This window comes from Dasypus novemcinctus, chromosome 7 (assembly GCF_030445035.2).
Source record: "Dasypus novemcinctus isolate mDasNov1 chromosome 7, mDasNov1.1.hap2, whole genome shotgun sequence".
NCBI classification, from domain to species: Eukaryota; Metazoa; Chordata; class Mammalia; order Cingulata; family Dasypodidae; genus Dasypus; species Dasypus novemcinctus.
Window position 1 is genome coordinate 10,067,186 of NC_080679.1, and position 22,312 is coordinate 10,089,497.

The 22,312-nt window shown below is 41.7% G+C and overlaps 2 protein-coding genes across 4 annotated transcripts in view; one reads left to right on the plus strand and one right to left on the minus strand.

Moving 5' to 3' along the window:
* LOC101436400 (UDP-glucuronosyltransferase 1A10) overlaps positions 1 to 22,312 on the minus strand; it is a 107,416-nt gene that overhangs the window by 20,208 nt on the left and 64,896 nt on the right. The window contains exon 1 of one of the 3 annotated variants that reach the window (XM_004471467.5): positions 21,143 to 22,070. The exons of the other annotated variants lie outside the window; for them this stretch is intronic. Coding sequence (XP_004471524.1) covers positions 21,143 to 22,006 — 864 coding nt within the window. The 5' untranslated portion in view covers positions 22,007 to 22,070. Of the gene's footprint in view, positions 1 to 21,142; positions 22,071 to 22,312 lie in introns of those variants that run through there. 3 annotated transcript variants of the gene reach the window in all.
* On the plus strand, positions 5,660 to 6,727 carry LOC105747386 (dnaJ homolog subfamily B member 3). The gene has a single exon (XM_012530197.4). It carries the CDS (start codon positions 5,783 to 5,785, stop codon positions 6,497 to 6,499), a length of 717 nt encoding a protein of 238 aa, XP_012385651.3. The 5' UTR covers positions 5,660 to 5,782; the 3' UTR covers positions 6,500 to 6,727.

Sequence of the window (22,312 nt, forward strand, 5' to 3'; positions counted from 1 at the left end):
ATTTTTGATGTGTAACTCCACTTTTTACTTCCTATAGGGTCAAAAAAAGGCAAATGCATAAAATGTAATATTAAATCAATGGTTTTGAACTTACGATGTATAGATATGCAATTTGTGACAAGTGTTACTTAAATGTGGGAGTACAGAGAGGTAAAGGAACATAGTTTATGTATGCTATTGAAGTTAAGTTGGTATTCTAAGCAAATAAGGGGAGCAGATGTGGCTCTGGTAGTTTGAGTGCCCACCTCCAACATGGGAGGTCTTGGGTTCAATTCCTGGTGCCTCCTAAAAAAGAAACAAGCAGACAACAAGCAAAAACAATGAGCAAACAGACAAGGGAGCCATCTTGGGTGGGGGGTGGGGGAGGGAGGATGAGTTGGAGAAAAGGAGAACATGTAAATCCATAGAGACAGAAAGTAGAGTACAGTTTACTAGAGGAGGCTGGGGCAATGGAGGATTAATATGTAATACATACAGAGTTTCTGTTTGGGGTGAAGGGAAAGTTACAGTAACGGATGGTGGTGAGCGTACTGCAACACTGTGACTGTCATTAATCCCGCTGAATGTTATGCTTGGGAAGGGTTGGGCTGGGAAGATATGTTGTACATATATTTTCATAATTAAAAAGAAGAAACTAAAGAGCTAATGACAATTAAATGCAATGCATGACACTAGATGGGATCTAGGAATGGAGGAGAAAAAGAAAAAATTGGAATATAGAATCTAAACTTTATATCAATGTTAAATTTCTTAAACTGACTTAAATGCACTTAAAGTGATTGCATAGATGGGCATCCTTGTTCAGAGGAAATATGCCTAGAGATATTATGTGTCTAAGGAGTAGGATGTGTGCAGCCTACTCTCACGAGTTCAGAAGGTAGGTAGGTAGATGATAGATAGATAGATAGATAGATAGATAGATAGATAGATAGATAGATAGATAGATAGATAGATAAAGAGATCTTAATAGATAAATAGATATAAAGAGAGAAAGAAGGAAGGAAGGGAGGGAGGCAGGGAGGGAAGCAGGGAGGCAGGAGGGAAGGAGAAAACTGTGTGTGTTAGCAGTTCTGGGTGTCTGGGGTTGGAGGTATGTTGGAGTTCTCTGTAAGGGGTTTGTATTATTTTTATAGCTGTCCTGTAAGTTTGAAATTATTTCCAAAGTAAAAGTTTTTTTAAAAGGATTTGGAGGTAAAAGAAGAGGATCAGAATGATCCTTTCTCCCAACTTCTACAACACCCTCCCACTAATTAAAAAATTTATATAATTGTATAAAATTATATAATTAACACTCCAAAGAACACTAAACCCATGCCACAGAATGATTTAGGGGTAATTTATCAATCAGTTAATATAGAACATCCTTTGTAAACAATGTACTGGTGTCACCATAACTTTACTCTGGTATTAAATGACAACTCCTCATTTGGATATTGATGAAACCTTGGCCAGGAGTAGCTAAATCAGATCACTTCCAGACCCAGCTGCCGCAGTCCTATTTCAGAGCCTCAGCTCCTACCCCCATCCTCTGTCTCTTCTAATTCACAGCATCAGTGGCCCCCTGCCCCGCCTCATTCCACCACCACCCCTGAAGCCTCAGTCAACAATTTCCTATGGCCTAGAATAAAGTGCAGACTCCTTCAGAACTCCAAGGGAGTGAAGCCCAGCTCCCTGGTCCAAGTTCATTCCTCCTCTCCAGCTCTTCTGTTGGGTTCCCTCCCACTGCTCCTTATCCTCCAGCCATTGTGGATCACTTGCCCCTCCCCAAACATGCTTTGTACTTTCCCACTGGGCTCTACTCCTGGTCAACTCCCTGCTCTGGTTTATTGAGCATTTACCAGTGTCAAGCCCAGGGCTTCACTGTCCTTCTCTCCAGGTGACACAAAGTCAGCCATTTGTTCTGATGAGATAACGTCCCTACACCTTTGGATCTACTACCCTCTGTGGTGGATGTTAGAAAGTCCACTGGGTTAATCATTTTCCTCTTGGAACTAAGTGACCTTTATTGGTGTTGCCTCACAGAGTGTCAGTCCTGGCCCAGGCCCCTCTGCTTCGTCATTGTCCTATGGGTTGTCCATGCCCAAGCTTCTGGGTCCCCAGGTGGCCACCCCCCAGACTTAACACTCCATGTGTTAAGCTCATGTGACAGAGAACTTTCTGATCCTGTATCTGCAATTGCTTGTATTTCTAGCTCTAAAGTAAAGACTTTTCATCTCTTAAAAAAAAAATAAAAAGACCACAACATCAACTCGTTTCTGAGTTTCTAGCTCCTGGGCCTCCCCTACAGATTTTGGACTTGCCAGCCCCCACCATGCTATGTGCCAACTCCTTAAAATAAATGTCTGAAGTGTAATACATATACCCTGTTGGCTCTGTTTCTCTGGAGGTTCCTTATTGATACAGAGAAATAGTAGGTGAGCACCTTGCAAATAAGAAACCAAAATAGATAAGCAAACTAAATAAGTTAAATTCTATTACAACCATCCAAGGTCCAGGGGGAAAAGACACTTTGGGAAATTCTGATGACCAAGCTCAAGATAAAGGGGAGGAGGAATCAATAATAATCTTAATAATTTATATTTATTAAGCATGTCCTATCTGCTGATATTGTGCTGAGCACTTTACAAACATATTGTGTTTAATCCCTGTAAAGGCAGATACTATTATTCTCATTTTACAAATGAAGACACAGGCTCAGAGAGGAAAGTGATTGGTCCATGTCCTGTGTATAGTAAGTGGCAGAGCTGAGATGCAGGCCCTTGGTGTCCACCCCTGGAACTCCTACTCTTAACCACGACTTCTCAGTGACTCTAGTGGAACCCAGATGATGGTTTGTGAGGCTGCGATGGAAACGTAGGCACAGTTAGAAGTCAGAAGTAAAGTTGGAATCTCCATAGTCATTACTCAGCGAAAACAAATGGAGACAATGCAGAAGGCAGGACCATGAAACCAAGTAGGATACGCTTATTACTCAGCAGGCACGTCTGTGCATTTCTCTTTGCTTTTAGAATCCATTTCTGTTCTGTAGATTTTGCAGAATGAAAGCTCGGCTCCCAACATTCTGACCCATGGACATGACTGGACACTTAGATTTGGGGACGTGCTAGGAGGACCCGAGACAAACTGCTACCTTTAAAGCTTTGTGGTCCTCCGGGACATGTGAGCAGGGTCTTTTCATGCTGGTACTTAGAGTAGGTACTTGGAATGCCTTCTCCCTGGAGCAACCTACCTCCAGGCCTTGTATGTGCTTGTATATGAGGATGCATATGCACACACACACACACACACACACCCTGAAACTCCTCCCTGCCCCCAAGCACTCTCCATTCTCTAGGATGTAGATTCTGGGGTGAGCGAAAAAGATGTTGCAATGCCTTTGCTCTTTGTTATGCCCTTATCTGCAATTCTGAAATTCTCGGGCAAGTCTTCGAAAGGCAACGTCACAAGAGTTCATCTGTAGATTACACAGGATAAAGGGACTGTAAACATACCCCATCACCACTAGGATGACTTTATGACCTTCCTGCATCACACAGAGCCTCAGAACTTTTGGAGGCTGCTGTGCTCCTGGAAGGTTTGGGCCCAGGACTCTGCCTGTGAAGAGGGAAGTCGTTTACCACATTCACTCACAACAAGAACGACCAAGAGCTAAGTAATCAATAGCGCTTCTGCCCTGCTTCTGCCCTGGGACCTAATTAGACCTGACACTTAAAATTCACTGTGAATTTCCTCTTTCGCCAAATTTTCAATGTGTGCCAGGTACTATGCTAGGAGCTGGAGCTAGAAACCCAAGTTAGAAACGGCTCCTATAAGGAGCTGTCTCGTCAGCAGAGATAAACTCAAAAACAGGCAGGGGGAATGTGCTCTGGCCGGGGAAGCACAGGTGGCTGAGGAAACGCTGAGAAGGGCAACTGCATAGTTTTGCTTTTGGGGCTACTGAAGAGTAGGTTGTTGTTGAGATCATTCCTAGTACCCAGTTAGGGAAGTGCTTTCTTTTCATACCAATGCCAGTAGTTCATAGCCCTCCCCTCCGGACTTCCCCAGCCCCTTGGATCAGGTTGGAGCTGCTTGTTACTCAACTAAGGCAGCAGGAGACACATAGTTCACCCTCTGGCTAATCTGTGGGACCCTCTGCGGGGATTCAAAGCTGTCTTCCTTGAATCTCCATGGCATTTTGCTTCCACTTTTACCAAGTCCTCATTTTATTCCATCTTGTATCCTAGTCAGCACTTTGCATAACTTTCTCTGCTCCTAGACTGTAAGGCAGAGCTTATGGGCAGGGTTTCAGCTTTGGAACCACTTTATCACCCAAGTGTCAGTCCCACTGCCTTACCTTACAGGCCCTCAGTAATCAGTTCTCCATGCGTGTGACTTCCCATCTCCTTTGCTCTCGGCCTCATGTCCAAGCAAGTGCTAAATTAGATGCCTGTCAGACCCAGCTGCCACGGTTCTATTTCAGAACCTCAGCACCTACCCCCATCTTCTAATTCACAGCATCAGTGGCCCCCCTGCCCTGCCCCATTCCACCACCACCCCTGATGCCTCAGTCAGTAGTTTCCTATGGCCTAGAATGAAGTTCAGACTCCTCAGCCCTGTCTTCCGGACTCTAGGGGAATGACCCCAGCTCACCTAAGCTCATTCCTCCTCTAAAACGAACGTTAGAAAACTCATTGGTTAATCATATTCCTCTTGGAACATTTATTGGTATTGTCTCAGTTTATCAAAGCAAAGGATAAAGTGTCAAGGACAGAATTAGGAGGAAGTGGCTGAGATACTGGCCATCTTGTCAGATGCCAAGAAATGCCAAAAGAAAATCATGGTAATGATGTAGCAGTTTCAGTGGAAATAATCACTATATCCAAGTTTAGTCCCAGCACTATAAATATAGCCTGTACATTCTAATGATCTGATATGCTTGACCCGGGGTATGGCCCATGGCACCCTGGGGTTCCCAAGAACTTTTCAGGGGAATTTTTGCGAAGTCTAAACATTTCCATAATAGTTATTTGAACTTTTCACTCTCATTCGTAAGTATACAGTTTTCCTGAGGCCACATGGCATACACTACAGCAATGGATTGAATGCAGAAGCAGGTATAAGAATCCAACTCTTCTATTAAACCAGATACTAAAGAGGGTTTTGCTAAAAGAAAAAAATATGATCTATGATAGCATGTAATGGTCTTATTGCTATTAAATTGACTAATGATTTTTCTAATATGATAAGTACTGATAGCTATAACCCACATTAGCAAAAGCAAACGGGTCCCGCGCCGAAACGTGTGAGAACTGCTGTCCCAGGCAAATGATATGACTGTCCTTTCCTTCAGTCAGCTTAAACAATCGGTCACCCTCCTCCTGCCCCAAGCTGCTGGGGAAAGCATGACTTAAAACCTACTTTTTAAAAAAGCATTTTCCAACTTAGCCAGAGCCACGGCTATTTGGGAACCACAACTGTTCTTGGGCTCCTTGAAAGACCATGGCTCCTTGAAGCGGGCGGGGCCAACACGCCTACGCTAACGAATGACGTCACAGAGCGCCGTGAAGCAGCCCTGGGAGCACTGCATTCTGGGATGCGGGGCTGAAGATGGCCTCGGCCAATGACATGGGGCTGCGTCACAGGGGGCGCCGTTCCCAAGGTGGCCTAGCCGCACATCCCAGTGTGGCACGAGACCCGGGGCTGCCAGCTGTGCTAGGTTTCATGACCGTGGCCTCAGTCCCGCAAGAACCGGGAGGAGGTCCCGCTGGGCTGCCGCGCCCAGGCGCTGGCCCGGAGGCCTATCATGGTGGACTACTACGAGGTGCTGGGCGTGGCCCGGCAGGCCTCTGCTGAGGCCATCAAAAAGGCGTACCGGAAGCTGGCGCTCAAGTGGCACCCCGACAAAAATCCCGAGAACAAGGAGGAAGCGGAGAAGAAATTCAAGCAAGTGGCCGAGGCATATGAGGTGTTGTCAGACGCCAAGAAACGGGACGTCTACGACCGATACGGTGAATCAGGAGTGAATGTTGGCGGCTGTAGCGGGCCCTTCGAGGACCCTTTCGAATACGTCTTCACCTTCCGTGACCCGGCCGAGGTCTTCCGGGAGTTTTTCGGTGGCACGGACGCATTTTCATTTGACTTCTTTGGAGACCCGCTCGAGAACATTTTTGCGGATCGGAGAAGTTCCCGAGGAAGCAGTAGAGGATCCGTACCTCTTTTCTCTACCTTCGCTGAATTTCCAGCTTTTGGGGGTGGTTTTTCTTCTTTTGATACGGGATTTACTTCCTTTGGTTCCCCGGGAAATGGGGGCCTTTCTTCCTTCTCCATGTCCAGTGGTAGCGGTGGGACGGGCAACTTCAAATCCATGTCGACTTCCACCGAAATAGTAAATGGCAAAAAAATCACCACCAAGAGAGTCGTTGAGAATGGTCAAGAAAGAGTGGAAGTGGAAGAAGATGGAGAATTAAAGTCACTGATAATAAATGGCCAAGAGCAATTGCTGCACCTTGACACCAAGTAGTTCCAGTTCCCATTTGGTTTATGGTACATTTTGAGGAATAACAGGACATTTTTTTGAAGATTGGGAGTGAGCTCTACTTTCAGAACAAGTGTACTCAAGAATTTATAAACAGTTCTTGCAAGCCCCTGTTTCTTGTTATTGTTGGGACCACATGAATAGGACCTATTCATCTTTAAAACTGTTGTAAATATCTGTAGGCATTTTGCTGTTTATTAAACTTAATCCGGAGGCAGCTGGTGATTATTTCCTAGGACAAAATGTTCACAGCAGCCTAAACCTTGCCTTTCATTTTGTTTGAAATGTAAGCCAGGTAGTTCATGTGCTGTGAAGTTAATATTGCCAAGATGAATGGCTTTAGTTCAACTTTTTGGTACTTGGTAGTGAAAATAAGAATATCTTAGTGATAATACTTCTAGGTTAAGATAAAGGCGACTTTTAGTTGCACACAAATATTGGTAACGTAGTAAAAATTGACAGTTTAATGTTAAGCATGAGTTTTTAAAGATAAATCTGGCAAAATGGGTATATTAATTTCTTATGTCTGCTGTAACATTACCACAAACTTGGTGACTTAAAACAACACACATTGTCTTAAAATTCTGGAAGTCACAAGTTTGAAATTAATTTCATTAGGTTGAAGCCAAAGTATTTGCAGGGCTACACTGCCTCCCTTATATTTTCCAGCTTCTAGCGCTGTGTTCCTTGGCTCTTGCCCCCTTCCTGGACTAATGTAGCATCTTAGTTTAGTCTTTACATTGCCGCCTTCTCTGGTTAAATCTCTGCCTCTTACGAGGACAATTGTGATTATAGTGAGGCCCACCCAGATAATCCAAGATAATCACCCCGTTTCTCAATCCTTAGCCACATCTGCAAAGACTTCTTTGCTGTAAGATAGCATTTATAGATACCAGGAAGTAGGATGTAGGTATTGGCTGTGGGGGTGGGGGGGATGGGGGGGGAATAGCCTGCCACAGTGGGTCTTTGTCATTTGCCTAACACATGGAAATGAATATATGCAATAAATGCATGGATTTGGTGCATTCAAGAAAAATCTGAGATTGGGAGTCTATACCAAAGAGGAGAAAATGGAGACTAAAGACATTCTAACATTAAGAAAAAAATTAACATTGAAGGCCTGTGAAGACTTCTGCAGTACAAAAGAAAATAAACATCCTGAAGATTTGGGGTTACAAATAGGAAGTATATTATAGGAAACAAGAAATTTTTAGAAAAGACATATTTGAGTATGAAACTTGAAAAAGGAAATAGTAGGGATGAAACTAAGATATAGGCTGAGATGAAAATCAGCTGAACAGACTCAGCACTCATAAATAGCCGCTCAGGTCAGAAACTTGGGTACTGGCGCCCTGTTAAATAATCCAACAAAATGACTCGTCCAGTGCCTCTCAGATTTCCCCGAGTTTCACCTTCTAAACCACCTCCCTCTATCATCATTGCATACCCTTCACTTCGGATTTGGCTCTTGGACAGCACTCATATATTTGTTACCGGTCTCGCATACCCACAATCACAGACCTATACCACCTGATGCCACTGATTGCAACTTCCAAGGCTCTAGCCCAGAATACTGTTTGAGTTGAGGAAAATGGGGCAAAATTCTTAAGTGAATCCCTCATGGCTGGTTAGTGGCATTTTCAAGACTAGTCAGTTCTGACTTAAAAGCAGTAAGAAATCAATGGTGGTGATGACTCAAAAACTTAAGGCAAATCAGATTGCTAGCCTATACCCAACTTAGTTCTGCAACTATGGGTCAATCTGGAAGTGTGACTAAAACACATAAGGCTACGAGATAATCCACTGCCATGCATGGGATGTATCCCACATCAAATTAAGTTGGCATTTGAAAGCCAGGTGTTTTAAGATATGTTTCACCAGCAAAATTGAGAGTGGAACATACACACATCTGAGAAAGTAATGTTCTTTTGGCAAAATTTATGTCCCCAATGAAAACCTTTTTGGGTATGACTGCCTTGGCATAATCCACTACTAAGTGACAAAGTGTCCCATCCACCATGGTCATCGCCAAGGAAAGACTTGTTTAAGACATAAAAACAAGCAACGGAACTGGACACACAACAAATGCAGCATGTTCTTGTTCTTTAGCAGAAAGGTTAGGTGCTCCAAATGCCTTGTTAACAAACTAGAAAAATGTGAGATTGGGTTTGGATACCTTTTCGGTGTGCTTAAAGTCTAAGCTGCATGGAATGGCACACAAAAAATACACAGTGGGCACATAAAAAGATGCAGCCACTGCTGTCCTACAGGGGCACATGGAATCCTTTAAAACTGCTTGAAATTAAGAGATTCTAAGTTCCCTAGGCAGATGCTTTTTGTGCACTAACTGTGCTAGAAGTATCACAATAAATCAGACTACCAGAGCTTTTAAAATATGAGTTTATTGACTTGCCAGGCAGGGTTGAGAGTATGTGTGAGGGTTTTTAAAGTGGTAGGTGATTATGCTAATTAAGGGTTGAAGATTATCACGCATAAAGGACATTTGCATCTATAGAGTTGGTTAAAATAAGTCACAAGCTTCATTGGTCAGGAAAGGGTCTTCAGTTGGCTTCAGTAAGGGTCTAGCAGGTCATGTATCTTTAATAGCTCTGGCTAGTCATATAACAGTTGAGATTTAACAGAGCGTTCTTTCTTTTTTTTTTTTTTTTTTTTGAGGTACTGGGACCAGAGATTGAATGCAGGACCTTGAACATGGGAAGCCAGCACTCAACCACTGAGCCACACTAGCTCCCCAAGTGCACTCATTTTTAATAAATCCTAGGTTAGTGCTATTGCAGATCTTAGATATATCCACTGAACATTTACAAATGTTGTTCATATGGTGCCCAATGTTCTAGACACTAACTACATATTACTACTGAACAATTGAATTAGTCCACATTGAGATATGCTGTAAGTGTAAAATATGTACTAGATTTTGAAGACTTAGTATGAAGAAAAGACAATGTAGAATATCTACTTTTATATTGAATATATGATGTCTGGATAATATTTTATGTATTTGGAAAAATTATTAAACATTTTTTACCTTTTTTAAACATGTCTACTAGAAAATTTTAAATTACATGTGTGGCTTGCATATATTTCCATGGACAATTTTGTACTAGACCACAAAAAAGGCCAATTAAGATATTATCAAAAGCAGTGAGTTCACACTCAAAAGATTTTCTAATAATAATCCAAAATAATTAGGAAAAAAGAATGGAAAGGCCAAAAGTCTCAACTATATGTAAATTAAGAAACACCCTCTTAGGTACCCATTAAATGAAAATGGAAATTTAAAAAATGAAATTTAAATTCTCTTTAAGAACAATGAAAGAGAGAAAAGTATGCCAAAACCTAAGGGAAGGCAAGCGGATTTGGCTCAACGGATAGAGCATCTGCCTACCACATGGGAGGTCCAAGGTTCAAACCCAGGGCCTCCTGACCCATGTGGTAAAGCTGGCCCACGCACTGTGCTGATGCACTCAAGGAGTGCTGTGCCATACAGGAGTATTCCACACATAAGGGGGCCCCATACGCAAGGAGTGCACCCTGTAAGGAGCTGCCATGTGAAAAAAAGTTCAGCTTGCCCAGGAGTGGGGCGGCACACACGGAGAACTGACACAGCAGATGATGCAACAAAAAGAGACACAGATTCCTGTGCTGCTGACAAGAATACAAGCGGACACAGAAGAACACACAGCGAATGGACACAGGGAGCAGACAACTCAGGGATGGCGGGGTAGGGAAGAGAAGAGAAATAAATTTTAAAAATAAAATCTTAAAAAACCTAAGGGGCATAGAAAATGTTTTATTTATAGCCTTCAATACTATAATGTTTCAATGCAAGAATAATAATTAACAACAGAAAAAAAATTAAGGAAACAGAAAAAAAAAAGAGCAGAAAGAATAAACAAATCCAAATGTTATTTCTTTGAGAAGACCAATAAAATAATTCAATCTGTCATAAGTCTTTATCTTAAGAAAGAAAGATATGTACCAAACATATGAAGACTTAGGTCTTTCATCATAGAGAAAAATAACAAAAACTACTTAAAGGAGTCTACAGTAAACCAAATCAAATGAGTAAGGGTGACAATATCTCAAAAAAAATGTTTAATGGGACAAAAATACTGTAACTATCATGTAAAATGAATTAAGATTTTCAAGTAAATGATCTTTTATGCACCAAGTGAATTGACACCAACATGTCTATAGGAAAAGCAAAAACACATGCAGACATTTTCATATACAGTATTTTATTTGGAGACTTTAACCTACAAATACAAGTCTACAAGAGATAAGGATGCCAAGATAAACAGGAAAATAACTACTGAGATTGAGTTGTTGAGACTGCAAAGGGTCCAGGTGGCTCCAGGACTACAAAGCTTGTGGATCCTTAAGGGTAAGTGGGGCAGACAACAAATCTCCAGAGGAGAAACCTTGTCCACCAGGGCAATATTTAAACTGTAGTAATAATAATGGCAATAGATAATATTTATTGGGTGATTTATTTATTGGGTACTGATTGTCATCAAGATCATCAAACTACGAAAAAGGCGGTGAAAATTTGAATCAATGCAGTTAACTCCAGAGAACATTTTTACATGGGTAATACTAAAAGAAAATACCAACAATTCATTTTAAATTCCTTTCTACCTTCAAACATTTTTACAAAGCTAACAGGTGCATATATATTTATAATTTAAAAATACATCAATAAAGGGAAACAATCAAGTCGAATAGATACTGCATGATTTGATAAAAAAGAATGGAGATTAGAGGAAGCCAAGACAGTGAAGAGTAAGTGGCTCCAAGAGTCAACTCATCCTATGGGGCAGTTAGTAATCACCCAAGCTATCTAAAGCACTGTTTGTGGGCCTCAGGAGACCAGAAGAGCATCCAGCAACATCCTTGGAAGTATGGAAGGAGGAGACTGCCCAGCTGCATAGAAGATTTCTGAGTAGAGCACTCCATGCCACAGAGGCCAGTGTCTGCAGCACAAGCAGCCTCAGGAGTTATTCTCTGGCTGGAGTTGGAAACCCAATTTCCCAAGAACAGGGGAGGAAGAAATGGAGTGGCACCAACTTCAGCTATGGATTAGTAAATTCAACTGGCTGAAGTATAATCCTAAGAACAGCTGAAGTTTGAACCTGTCCAAGTTGGAAAGAGGCCAATACCATTTTAACTCTATCCCTGGCATGAGGGGAAGCCTAGCTGACTGAAAATCACAGGGAAGTTAGGGACTGGCTTCTTTCCACCAAGCCTGTGCTAGCCCTAGCCTAGGCTCCAGCACCACCTCCAGCAGAGAGGAAGATGGTGGGACCTGCACTAGGCTCTCTAGACAACTGCAGGTGATTTCAACCAGCACAGACTTAATAGTCAGAAACCTGGGGCTGCATTCCTGCACCCCAAAAGGAGAAGAGAGGAGCTGGCTTTCTTCTGCCTCTCCAGGCAACTGCAGGCATTTTCAGCCCACACAAACTGGTTTGCTGAATGCCTTCAGTTGCATCTCCACCTCTGCCCCCCATAGGATAGAAGGGGGCTAGTGTTCCCTCACCCTCTCAGGTCAACTCCAGGTGCTTTTGGTCCGCACAAAACTTGACCATTGGATACCATGGCTCCACCTTGCCCAAACAGAACAAGAGAGGGACTGTTTTTGCCCAACCTCTCTGTAGGTGCTTTTGGCCCACACAGCCTGTTCTGGTACGTAATTGTGGATCCACTCTCAACCCCCAATAGGGAAGGAGAGAGATGGTATTTCCACAGCCTTCCAGGCATTGGCAGTCACTTTCAGCCTGCATGAACTGGACTGTAGGAGGCTTGAAGATCCACCCCCAACACCCAGTATATAGGAAGGGACCTGTGTTTCCTCAACCTCTCTAGGCAACAGAAGGCACTTTTGGCCTGCACAGACAGGACTGTTGGATGCCTGTGGCTCTAACCCCATGCCCTAATAGGATAGGAGATGACTGGTATTTTACCAGCCTCTCTGGGAATTGGCAGGTACTCTTGGCCTAAAGGGACTGAACTATTGGGTGTCCAAGAATCCACTCCCACCACCAAAAAGGATAGCTGGTGTTCCAGGGGGCTGGTGTTTCCTCAGCCTCTCCAGGCAATAGTGGGTACTTTCAGCCTACATGAACTGAACTGTTGGGTGTTAGTGGGTCTGTTACTACCGCCTAAAAGGCAGAAGGTACAGTACTCCCTCAGCCTCTCAGGACAACTGCAGGCATATTCGACCACACAGATTAGATTGTTAGGCACTCGAGAGGGCCCATCCCCACACCAGGCAGGCAGGCAGGCAGGGGGTACTGGTGCTACGTCAGTTTTCCTGGGCAACTGTGGTCATTTTGGACCCACATGGCATAGATTTGTACCCACAACTGTACCTCCATCCCTGCCCCAGGTAGAGGAGATAAGGGTGTGAAGCTTCATCAGTCTCTCTGGGCAATTTCAGACAGTCTTTTCATGGACAACTTGGACTATTACACCCCGCTGCAACTCTTCCCCTACCTATGGCAGAAGAGAAAGGTGGGAGAATCTTCAACAATTCCTGGGGCAACATGGGCAGCATCAGCCTCCATAGCTTACAGCACCAATTGCATCCTTGGCTCCTACAGTACAACCAGCAAGGAAGGAAAGACAAGAAAACCCTAAACTAAAGGAAGACACTCCATCCAGAATAAATACACCTAATAAGCCAGATGCACAGACACCAACTAAATGTTACAGTCCATACCAAGAAACAGGAAGATATGGCCCAGTTAAAGCAACAAGATAAGCCGGCAGATGACACAAAGGAGTTGAGACAACTAACCATAGGTGTTCAAATAAATCTCTTTAATAAATTCAGTGAGATGACTAAAGAGATTAAGGATATTAAGAAGACACTGGGGGAAGCGGACGTGGCCCAATGGACAGGGTGTCTGCCTACCACATGGGAGGTCCGCAGTTCAAACCCTGGACCTCCTTGACCCATGTGGAGCTGGCCCATGCGCAGTGCTGATGCACACAAGGAGTGCCATGCCACGCAGGGGTGCCCCCCGCATAGGGGAGCCCCACGTGCAAGGAGTGCGTCCCATAAGGAGAGCTGCTCAGTGTGAAAGAAAGTGCAGCCTGCCTGGAATGGTGCCGCACACAAGGAGAGCTGACACAAGATGATGATGCAACAAAAAGAAACACGGATTCCCAGTGCCGCTGGTAAGGATATAAGCGGTCATAGAAGTACACACAGTGAATGGACACAGAGAGCAGACAACCCGGGGGGGGGGGGGGGGGATGGGGAAGGGGAGAGAAATATTAAAAAAAAAAAAAAGAAGACACTGGGTGAGCACAAAGAAGAATTCGAAACCATGCATAGAAAAATAGCAGATCTTATGGGAATAAAAGTTGCAATAAATGAAATTTTAAAAAACACTGGAGTCATATAACAGGCTATTTGAGGAGGCAGAAGAAAGGATCACTGAGCTGGAAGACATGGCCTCTGAAAGTGAACATACAAAAGAATACATGGAGAAAAGAATGAAAAAATTTGAACAGGGTCTCAGGGAGATAAATGACAGCAAGAGATGTGTGAACATACATGTCCTGGGTGTCCCAGAAGGAGAAGAGAAAGGAAAAGTGGCAGAAGGAATATTTGAAGAAATTATGGTAGAATATTTCCCAACCATATTGAAGGACATAGATATCCATGCCCAAGAAGCACATCATAATCCCATCTGAATAAATCTAAATAGACCAATCTAGACACATACTAATCAGAATATCAAATAACAAAGGCAAAGAGAGACTTCCGAGTGCAGTGAGAGAAAAGCAATGCATAATATATAATGGATACCCAAAAAGAATAAGTGCTGATTTCTCATCAGAAACCATGGAGGCAAGAAGACAGGGGTATGATATATTTTATTTAAATACTTCAAGGAAAAAAAAAGGTCAGCCAAGAATTTTAGATCCTGCAAGATTATATTTCAAAAAAGAGGGCGAGTTTAGAATATTCACAGATGAACAGAAACTGAGAGAGTGTATAACAAAAAGACCAGCTTTGCAGGAAATACTGAAGGGAGTATTGCAACCTGAAAAGAAAAGACAGGAGAGAGAAGTTTGGAAGAAAGTCTAGAAATGGTGATTGTATCAGGAACAGTAACTAAAAGTGTCAAAAGAGTGGTAAAAAGAAAATGATAAATAAAACCCAAATGTCAAAATGGATGAAATAAGAACTGCTTTTACAGTAATAGCATTGACTATTAATGGATTAAACTCCCCAATCAAAAGACACAGACTGGTGAAATACATGAGAAAATATGAGACATCTATCTGCTGTCTTCAAGAGACCCATCTTAGACACAAGGACACTAACAGACTGAATGTGAAGAGTTGGAGGAAAAAAAAAAAAAAAGCTGGGGCAGCTATATTTATATCAGATGAAATAGAATTTAAATGTAAAACTGTTTCCTGTGCCGCTGACAACAACAGAAGTGGACAAAGAAGAAGACGCAGCAAATAGACACCGAGAACAGACAACTGGTGGGGGAGGAAGGGAAATAAATAAATAAATAAATAAATAAATCTTTTTAAAAAATAAAATAAAATAAATGCAAAACTGTTATTAGACACAAGGAAGGATATTACATATTAATAAAAGGGATGCTTCACCAGGAAGAAATAACAATCATAAATGTAAAGGCACCTAACCAGGATGCTCCAAGATACATGAGGCAAACACTGGCAAAACTGAAGGGAGAAATAGACATCTTGACAATAATGGCTGGAGATTTCAATACACCACTGTCAGTATTGGATAGAAGATTCAGGCAGAGGAGCAATAAAGAAACAGAGTTTGAATAATATAAATGGAATAAACCTAATAGACTCATACAGAACTTTGTGCCCCAAAACATGTAGGTATACATTCTTTTCAGGTGCTCATGGATCTTTCTCCAGGATAGACCATATGTTGAGTCACAAAGCAGATCTCAGTAAATTCAAAAAGACTGAAATTATACAAATTACTTTCTCTGATCATAATGGAATGAAGTTAGAAGTCAACAAGTGGCAGAAAAAGGGAAAATTCACATATACATGGAGATTAAACAACACACTCAAATAATCGGTGGCTCAAAGAAGAAATTTCAAGAGAAATCAATAAATATCTGGAGATGAATGACAATGAGAGCACAACATATCAGAAACTATGGGATGCAGCATAGGCAGTGCTTAGAGAGAAATTTATAGCCCTCAATGCTTACATTAAAAAAAGAAGAGCTAAAATCAGTGGCCTAACCACGCAACTGGAGGAACTAGAAAAAGAATGACAAGCTAATCCCAAAGCAAGTAGAAAGAATGAAATACCAAAGATCAGAGAAGGAATAAATGAAATTGAGAACAAAACCAAAAAAACAAACAAACAAAAAAACCCCAATAGAATTAGCAAAAGCAAACATTGTGTCTTTAAGATTACCAAAATTGACAGATCCTGAAATAGACTAAGAAAAAAGAGAGAAGGTGAAAATAAATGAAATAAAAAATGAAAACAGGAACATTATTAATGACCCTACAGAAATGAGAGAAGTCTTAAGAGATAACTCTGAACAACATTATGCCAAAACTCTAGACAATGTATACAAAATGGAAAAATTCCTATGGATGTACAAACAACCTACACTGAGCCTAGAAAAAATAGAAGACCTCAACAAACCAATCACAAGTAAAGAGATTGAAACAGTCATCAAACAGTCCCCAAAAATGAAAGACCCAGGACCAGATGGTTTCACAGGTGGGTTCTACCAAGCATTCAAGGAAGATTTAATAACAATCATACTCAAGCTCTCCCAAAAAAAAAAATTGAACAAGAAGGCATGCCACCAAACTCATTCTCTGAAGCCAATAGCACCCAAATACCAAAGCCAGATAAAGATATTATGAAAAAAGAAAATTACAGTCCTGTTTTCCTTGTGAATATGGAAGCAAAAACCTCAATAAAATACTTGCTAACTGATCAACACATTAAAAGAATTATTCATCATGATCAAGTGGCTTTTGTACCACACATGCAAGGGTGGTTCAACACAAGAAAATCAACCAGCATAACTCACCACATTAATAAATTAAAGATGAAAAATCACATGAACTTATCAATTGATGCAAAGAAGGCATTTGACAAAATATAGCATTATTTCTTGATAAAAATACTACCAAAAAATATATATATTTAAAAACTTCTACAAAAGAAAAGAACTGAAAGAAACTTTCTCTAACAAGATAAAGGCCATATAGAAAAAACCCACAGCTAGCATTGTATTCAATGGTGAAAGATTGAAAGCTTTCTCATTGAGATAAGGGAAAAGACAAGGAAGCCCACTGTCACAACTATTGTCCTATATAATGTTAAGGTTTTAGCTAGAGCAATCAGGCTAGAAAAAGAAATAAAGGCATCCAAATTGGAAAGGAAGAAGTAAAACTTTCACTATTCACAGATAATATGATCCTATATCTAGAAAGTCCTGAAAAATCTATAACCAAACTGCAAGAGCTAATAAACTATTTCAGTAGAGTGTCAGGATACAAGATCAATACACAAAAATTAGGTGATGTTTCGATATGATTATAATGCACGATATGAGGAGGAAGTCTGGAAAAAAAACCTTGACAATAGCAACTAAAAGGATCAAATATTTAGAAATAACCTTAAACAAAGATGTAGAGCACTTGTATTCAGTAAACTACAATGCATTGCTAAAAGAAATTTTAAGAAGACCTATATAATTGGAAGAACATTCCATGTTCATGGATTGGAAGACGAAATACCATTAAGATGTTAATTCTAGGTGGCAGACTTGGCCCAGTGGTTAGGGCATCCGTCTACCACATGGGAGGTCTGCGATTCAAACCCCGGGGCCTCTTTGACCTGTGTGGAGCTGGCCCATGGGCAGTGCTGATGCGCATAAGGAGTGCCCTGCCATGCAGGAGTGTCCCCCGTGTAGGGGAGCCCCACACGCAAGGAGTGTGCCCCCGTAAGGAGAGCTATCCAGCGTGAAAGGAAGTGCAGCCTGCCCAGGAATGGCACTGTACACACGGAGAGCTGACACAACAAGATGATGCAACAAAAAGAAACACAGATTCCCGTGCCTCTGACAACAACAGAAGCAGACAAAGACGACGCAGCAAATAGAAACAGAGAACAGACAACTGGGGTGGGGGGAGAGAAATAAATAGATAAATAAATCTTTTTTAAAAAAAGATGTTAATTCTACCCAAATTTATATAGAGATGCAATCCCAATAAAAATTCCACCAGCATTTTTAAGCAAATGGAAAACACAATTGAATTTTTCTAGAAGGGCAAGAGGGCCCAAATAGCCAGAAACATCATAAAAAGGTAAAGTGAAGTTGGAGGGCTCCCACTCCCGGATTTGAAATCATAGTACTCAGCTACAGTGACTAAAACAGCAGGGCATAAAGAGAGACACACAAACCAATGGAACCAAATTGATGGTTCAGAAACAGACCCTCATATCTATGACCAAGTGATATTTGTCAAGCCAGTAAAACTCACCCAGCTGGGGCAGAGCAGTCTATTCAACAAATGGTGCTTGGTACTGGATATTCATAGCCAAAAGAAAGAAAGAAGACCCCTATCTCACACATTATACACAAATTAACACAAAATGGGTCAAAAGCCAAAATACAAAAGCAAGAACCATAAAGATCCTAGAAGAAAATGTAGGGAAACATCTTCAAGACTTGGTAGTAGGTGGTGGATTCTTAAACTTTATACCAAAAGCACAAGCAACAAAAGAAAACATGGATAAATGGGACCTCCTCAAACTTAAACACTTCTGTGATTCAAAGGACTTCACCAAGAAGGTGAAAAGGCAGCCCACTGAATGGGAGAATTATTTGGAAACCACATAACCAATAAGGGTTTGATTTCCATTCTACATGAAAAGATCATACAACTCGATCATAAAAGGGCAAGCAATCCAACTTAAAAATATTTAAACAGACGTTTCTCCAAAGAAGAAATTCAAATGGCCCAAAAGAACATGAAAAAAAAATGTTCCATAACACTAGCTATTTGGAAAATGCAAATCAAAACAACAATGAGCTATCATCTTACACTGCATAGAATGGTCATTATTTAAAAAAACAGACAACAATGAGTGCTGGAAAGGATGTAGAGAAATAGGAACATGCCTTCACTTTTGGTGGGACTGTAAAATAGTGCAGCCTCTGTGGAAGACAGTTTAGCGATTCCTCAGGAAGCTAAGTATAGAATTGCCATATGATCCAGCAATTCCTCTACTAGATATATATGCAGAAGAACTAAAGACTATGACACAAACAGCTTCACACTGATATTCATAGCAGCAGTATCATAATTGCCCAAAGATGGAAATAACCCAAGTGTCCATCAAACAAAGAATGGATAAACAAAACAAGGTATATACATATGATGAAATACTCTGCTGCAGTAAGAAAAAATGAAATTGGGACACATGTGATAACATGATGAATCTTGAAGACATTATGCTAAGTGAAATAAGCCAGATGCAAAAGGATAAATATTGTCTGGTCTCATTAGTATGAACTAAATGCAAAGAATTAACACATGGAGTTAAAACCTAGAGAATGGCTATTAGGAGATAAGAGGAAGGTTGAGAAGAATGATGCTTAATGTCTGTAGAAGTTTTAATTAACTTGACTGTAAAAGTGTGGAAATGGATAGAGTTGATGGCAACACATTACAATTAAGAGCAGCTGGTTTACAAATGGTATTGTGGCTGAAAAGGGTAGTCTGGAGACGTAAAAGTCAGTTGAAAGAAAGCTAGAGAATAATCAAGGGACTGAATAACACAGTGAACCCAGAGGTGGATAATTGTGGTTGATGGTACAGTTGCAAAAGTGTCCTTCTGTGAGCTAGAGCAGATATACATCACTATTGCAGGGTGGTGAGAATATGGAGAAGCATGGGAAAAATACAACTGGTATGACCTATGGACTGTACTTAACAGCAATGCTATTAATATTCTTGCATCACTACCAAAGAGATATTATGCTGATATTGGGGCAAGGGGGAGGAATGGAAAAAGTGTGCCAAATATACCTTATGGACCATGGATGATGGTATTAGTCTCATATCATCTCATAATCTGTAACAGATATTCAACTATGGTGTGATGTGTTGGTGAAGTAGTGTTGCATGGGAATTCTTCACATGATTGTTTTGTAATTTCTAAACCTCTGTAATAAAAATATATTTTAAAAAAATAAGTTGGGTTGGGGGAAAAATACATCAAATGTAAGATAGGGACTATAGCTAATGGCAGCATTCTGATGATGCTCTTGAGTATTTTTTAACAAATGTTTCACACCAATTCAAGGTGTTGTTGGTGGGATGATATATGGGACCCCTGTATGATGTTTGCATGTTTATTTTTGTAAGTTCACAACCTTTACTATACACATTGCTTATATATGTTCATGTATGAATAATATAGTTCGATAAAAATACATTTATAAAAAGAATGCAGATTAGGGTCCTTTATAATAATACACTAATAAAAAGAAGGAAGAATACAACTATAAAAGACCAAACATCATAGAAATATATAAATTCAGTGAGTAGGATGTAAATGGGCTGATTTCCCTATAAAAGTGGTAGTTTACTCAGTGGATTAAGAAAAAAAATCCAGTCCCCAAAAATCCTATTTCAAGCAAATAGCCCAAATACTGAGGGCTAATATAAGATGACTCAGAAATTATGTAAAGCGGCCATTTCTAGCAAGAAATCTTGGGATGGTGGGTGGGATGGTTTGGTGGTGTGCTCAGTCTCTCCAAAAACCCTTCACCTACTAAACTCATTTATCTTTCACACTGACCCCCTCTTCACTGGGTTCTTAGTTTGAACTCACTGATCCCACCACCATCCTTTGATGATTTCAGTGTCCCAACTAGAAGACCTACTTGACATGTACTTTCATAATGCCATCCCAAGTCTGAAAGAGCCCCACATTCTACTCCAGGGACCACCTCCTGGTCAGGGACCACCTGCCAGAAACCTCAGAAAACCTGCACTTCATTATTGCTTTCCCAGGTCACAAACCCCAGCCCTTCCTCTCTGGCATCATCTCACTTCCACTTTAACCTGTTCAACCTCTTTGAATCATCTACTTCCTTGGACTGCTGAGGTCCTCTGGTAACCTTATCTCCATGCCTTCCAAGGCAGGACCTGCAAATCTACCCTATTAACAAGTGTAATTTCCTGGTACCTTTTTCCTTCACTGAACACCTGCAAGCAACAATCCCCAGAGAGATCAGTCCCCCAGCGCAGCCAGGATGACAGTGCCTCTACCTTTGGACAGTCTTGGTTGAGCCACAACGTTCGTGTCAGTCAAATTATGGACCTTCACCCCTGCCTCTCCTTCCTCTCAGGGACCATGCCAAACCTTAACTACACTACTATAGACACTTTAATACATTATTCCCCCAAAGATTGTTGCAAGGGGAATGAGAGGTAGAAATCTTGAGAAAGATTGCTAGATAAGTAAGCTCTTCAATGAAAGTTTAAAAAAAAAATGTGCTCCCCCTGGAACCCTGACCAGGAAAAGGCACTCATACCCACCTGAGACAGTGGCTTTCTGTGGGCACAGTTTATGCCTCCAATGAAGACCATGTTGGGCATGATGGGCCTGGGGTAGTCCAGCACAAAGTCTCCTCTGAAGAGCCACACGGAAGCGTAACTGAAAATATCCACCACGGACACCTCTCTCTGAAAGAGCTCAGAGGCGAGGCTTGCAAAGGGCTTGAAAGAAACATCGCAAATATATTTCAGAGCCATAGGGTAGAGCATGTTCTTGACCCTTTGCAGGAAAGTCATGTGGTCTGAATTCATTGTTAACATCCTAGGAATATAGGAAGACGGGTTGGGACACTGTGTGCCCTCAAAATCTAAGTCACATGGAATCATGCGCAAAAAATGCACCACAGGAACTGACAGGTACTCAGCCAGCAATGCCCCACAGGGGAAAACGGGGTCTGTGAGAACCGCATCAAATGAGCTGGCATTCAGGGACCTGAGAAGGTCCCTGCTCTGCAGTAGCGCTGCACAAGACCTTTGAAAGAGTATAGCTATATTTTTCAGCACTGTTATACTTTTAAAAAATGTCTCCAGAAAATGTACTTGTTCAAAAGCTGTGTCTCTGTTGCTATTCATGAGATGATCAAACTCTTCTTGGGTGAACGGCGTGGGATAAGTTTTCAGAGTGAAAAAGTCGTCTCCTTTTATGTGCATATTCACCTCCGGTGCGAGGACGATGGCCTGGTGGCCTCTGGCGCTGAGCTCCTGCACGACCTTCCGCATGCTGAGCCAGTGGCTGCCCTCCACGGGCACCACCAGCACCTTCCCACCCTGGGCCCAGGGCCCGAAGCCCAGGAAAAGCAGCAGCCCCGGGAGCAGCCACCGGGGAACCTGGAGGCCGGTCGCCATCTCAGTAGAATCCGGGCTCGGCTGGCTCTCCCCTCAACCTGTGCCCTCTACCTTGGTTTCTTCACCTACTCTTATCACCGAGGCATTGAGCAAGATGGAGTGTGATTGGAGGACAGAACGCCCTCCTTAAGTTAATCATTATAGAAGAAACTTCTCCCTTTCACCTAGGGATGCACCCTTTTTTCTCCACAAAGGACAAGACCAGTCTTCCCTCTTTAAGAAACTCCCCTGAGCCTTCCACCCTCTCGGGTCCACGTCCTCGTCCACTTTCGTATTTTTAAACATCCTTGTCCACTCTTATTTTTC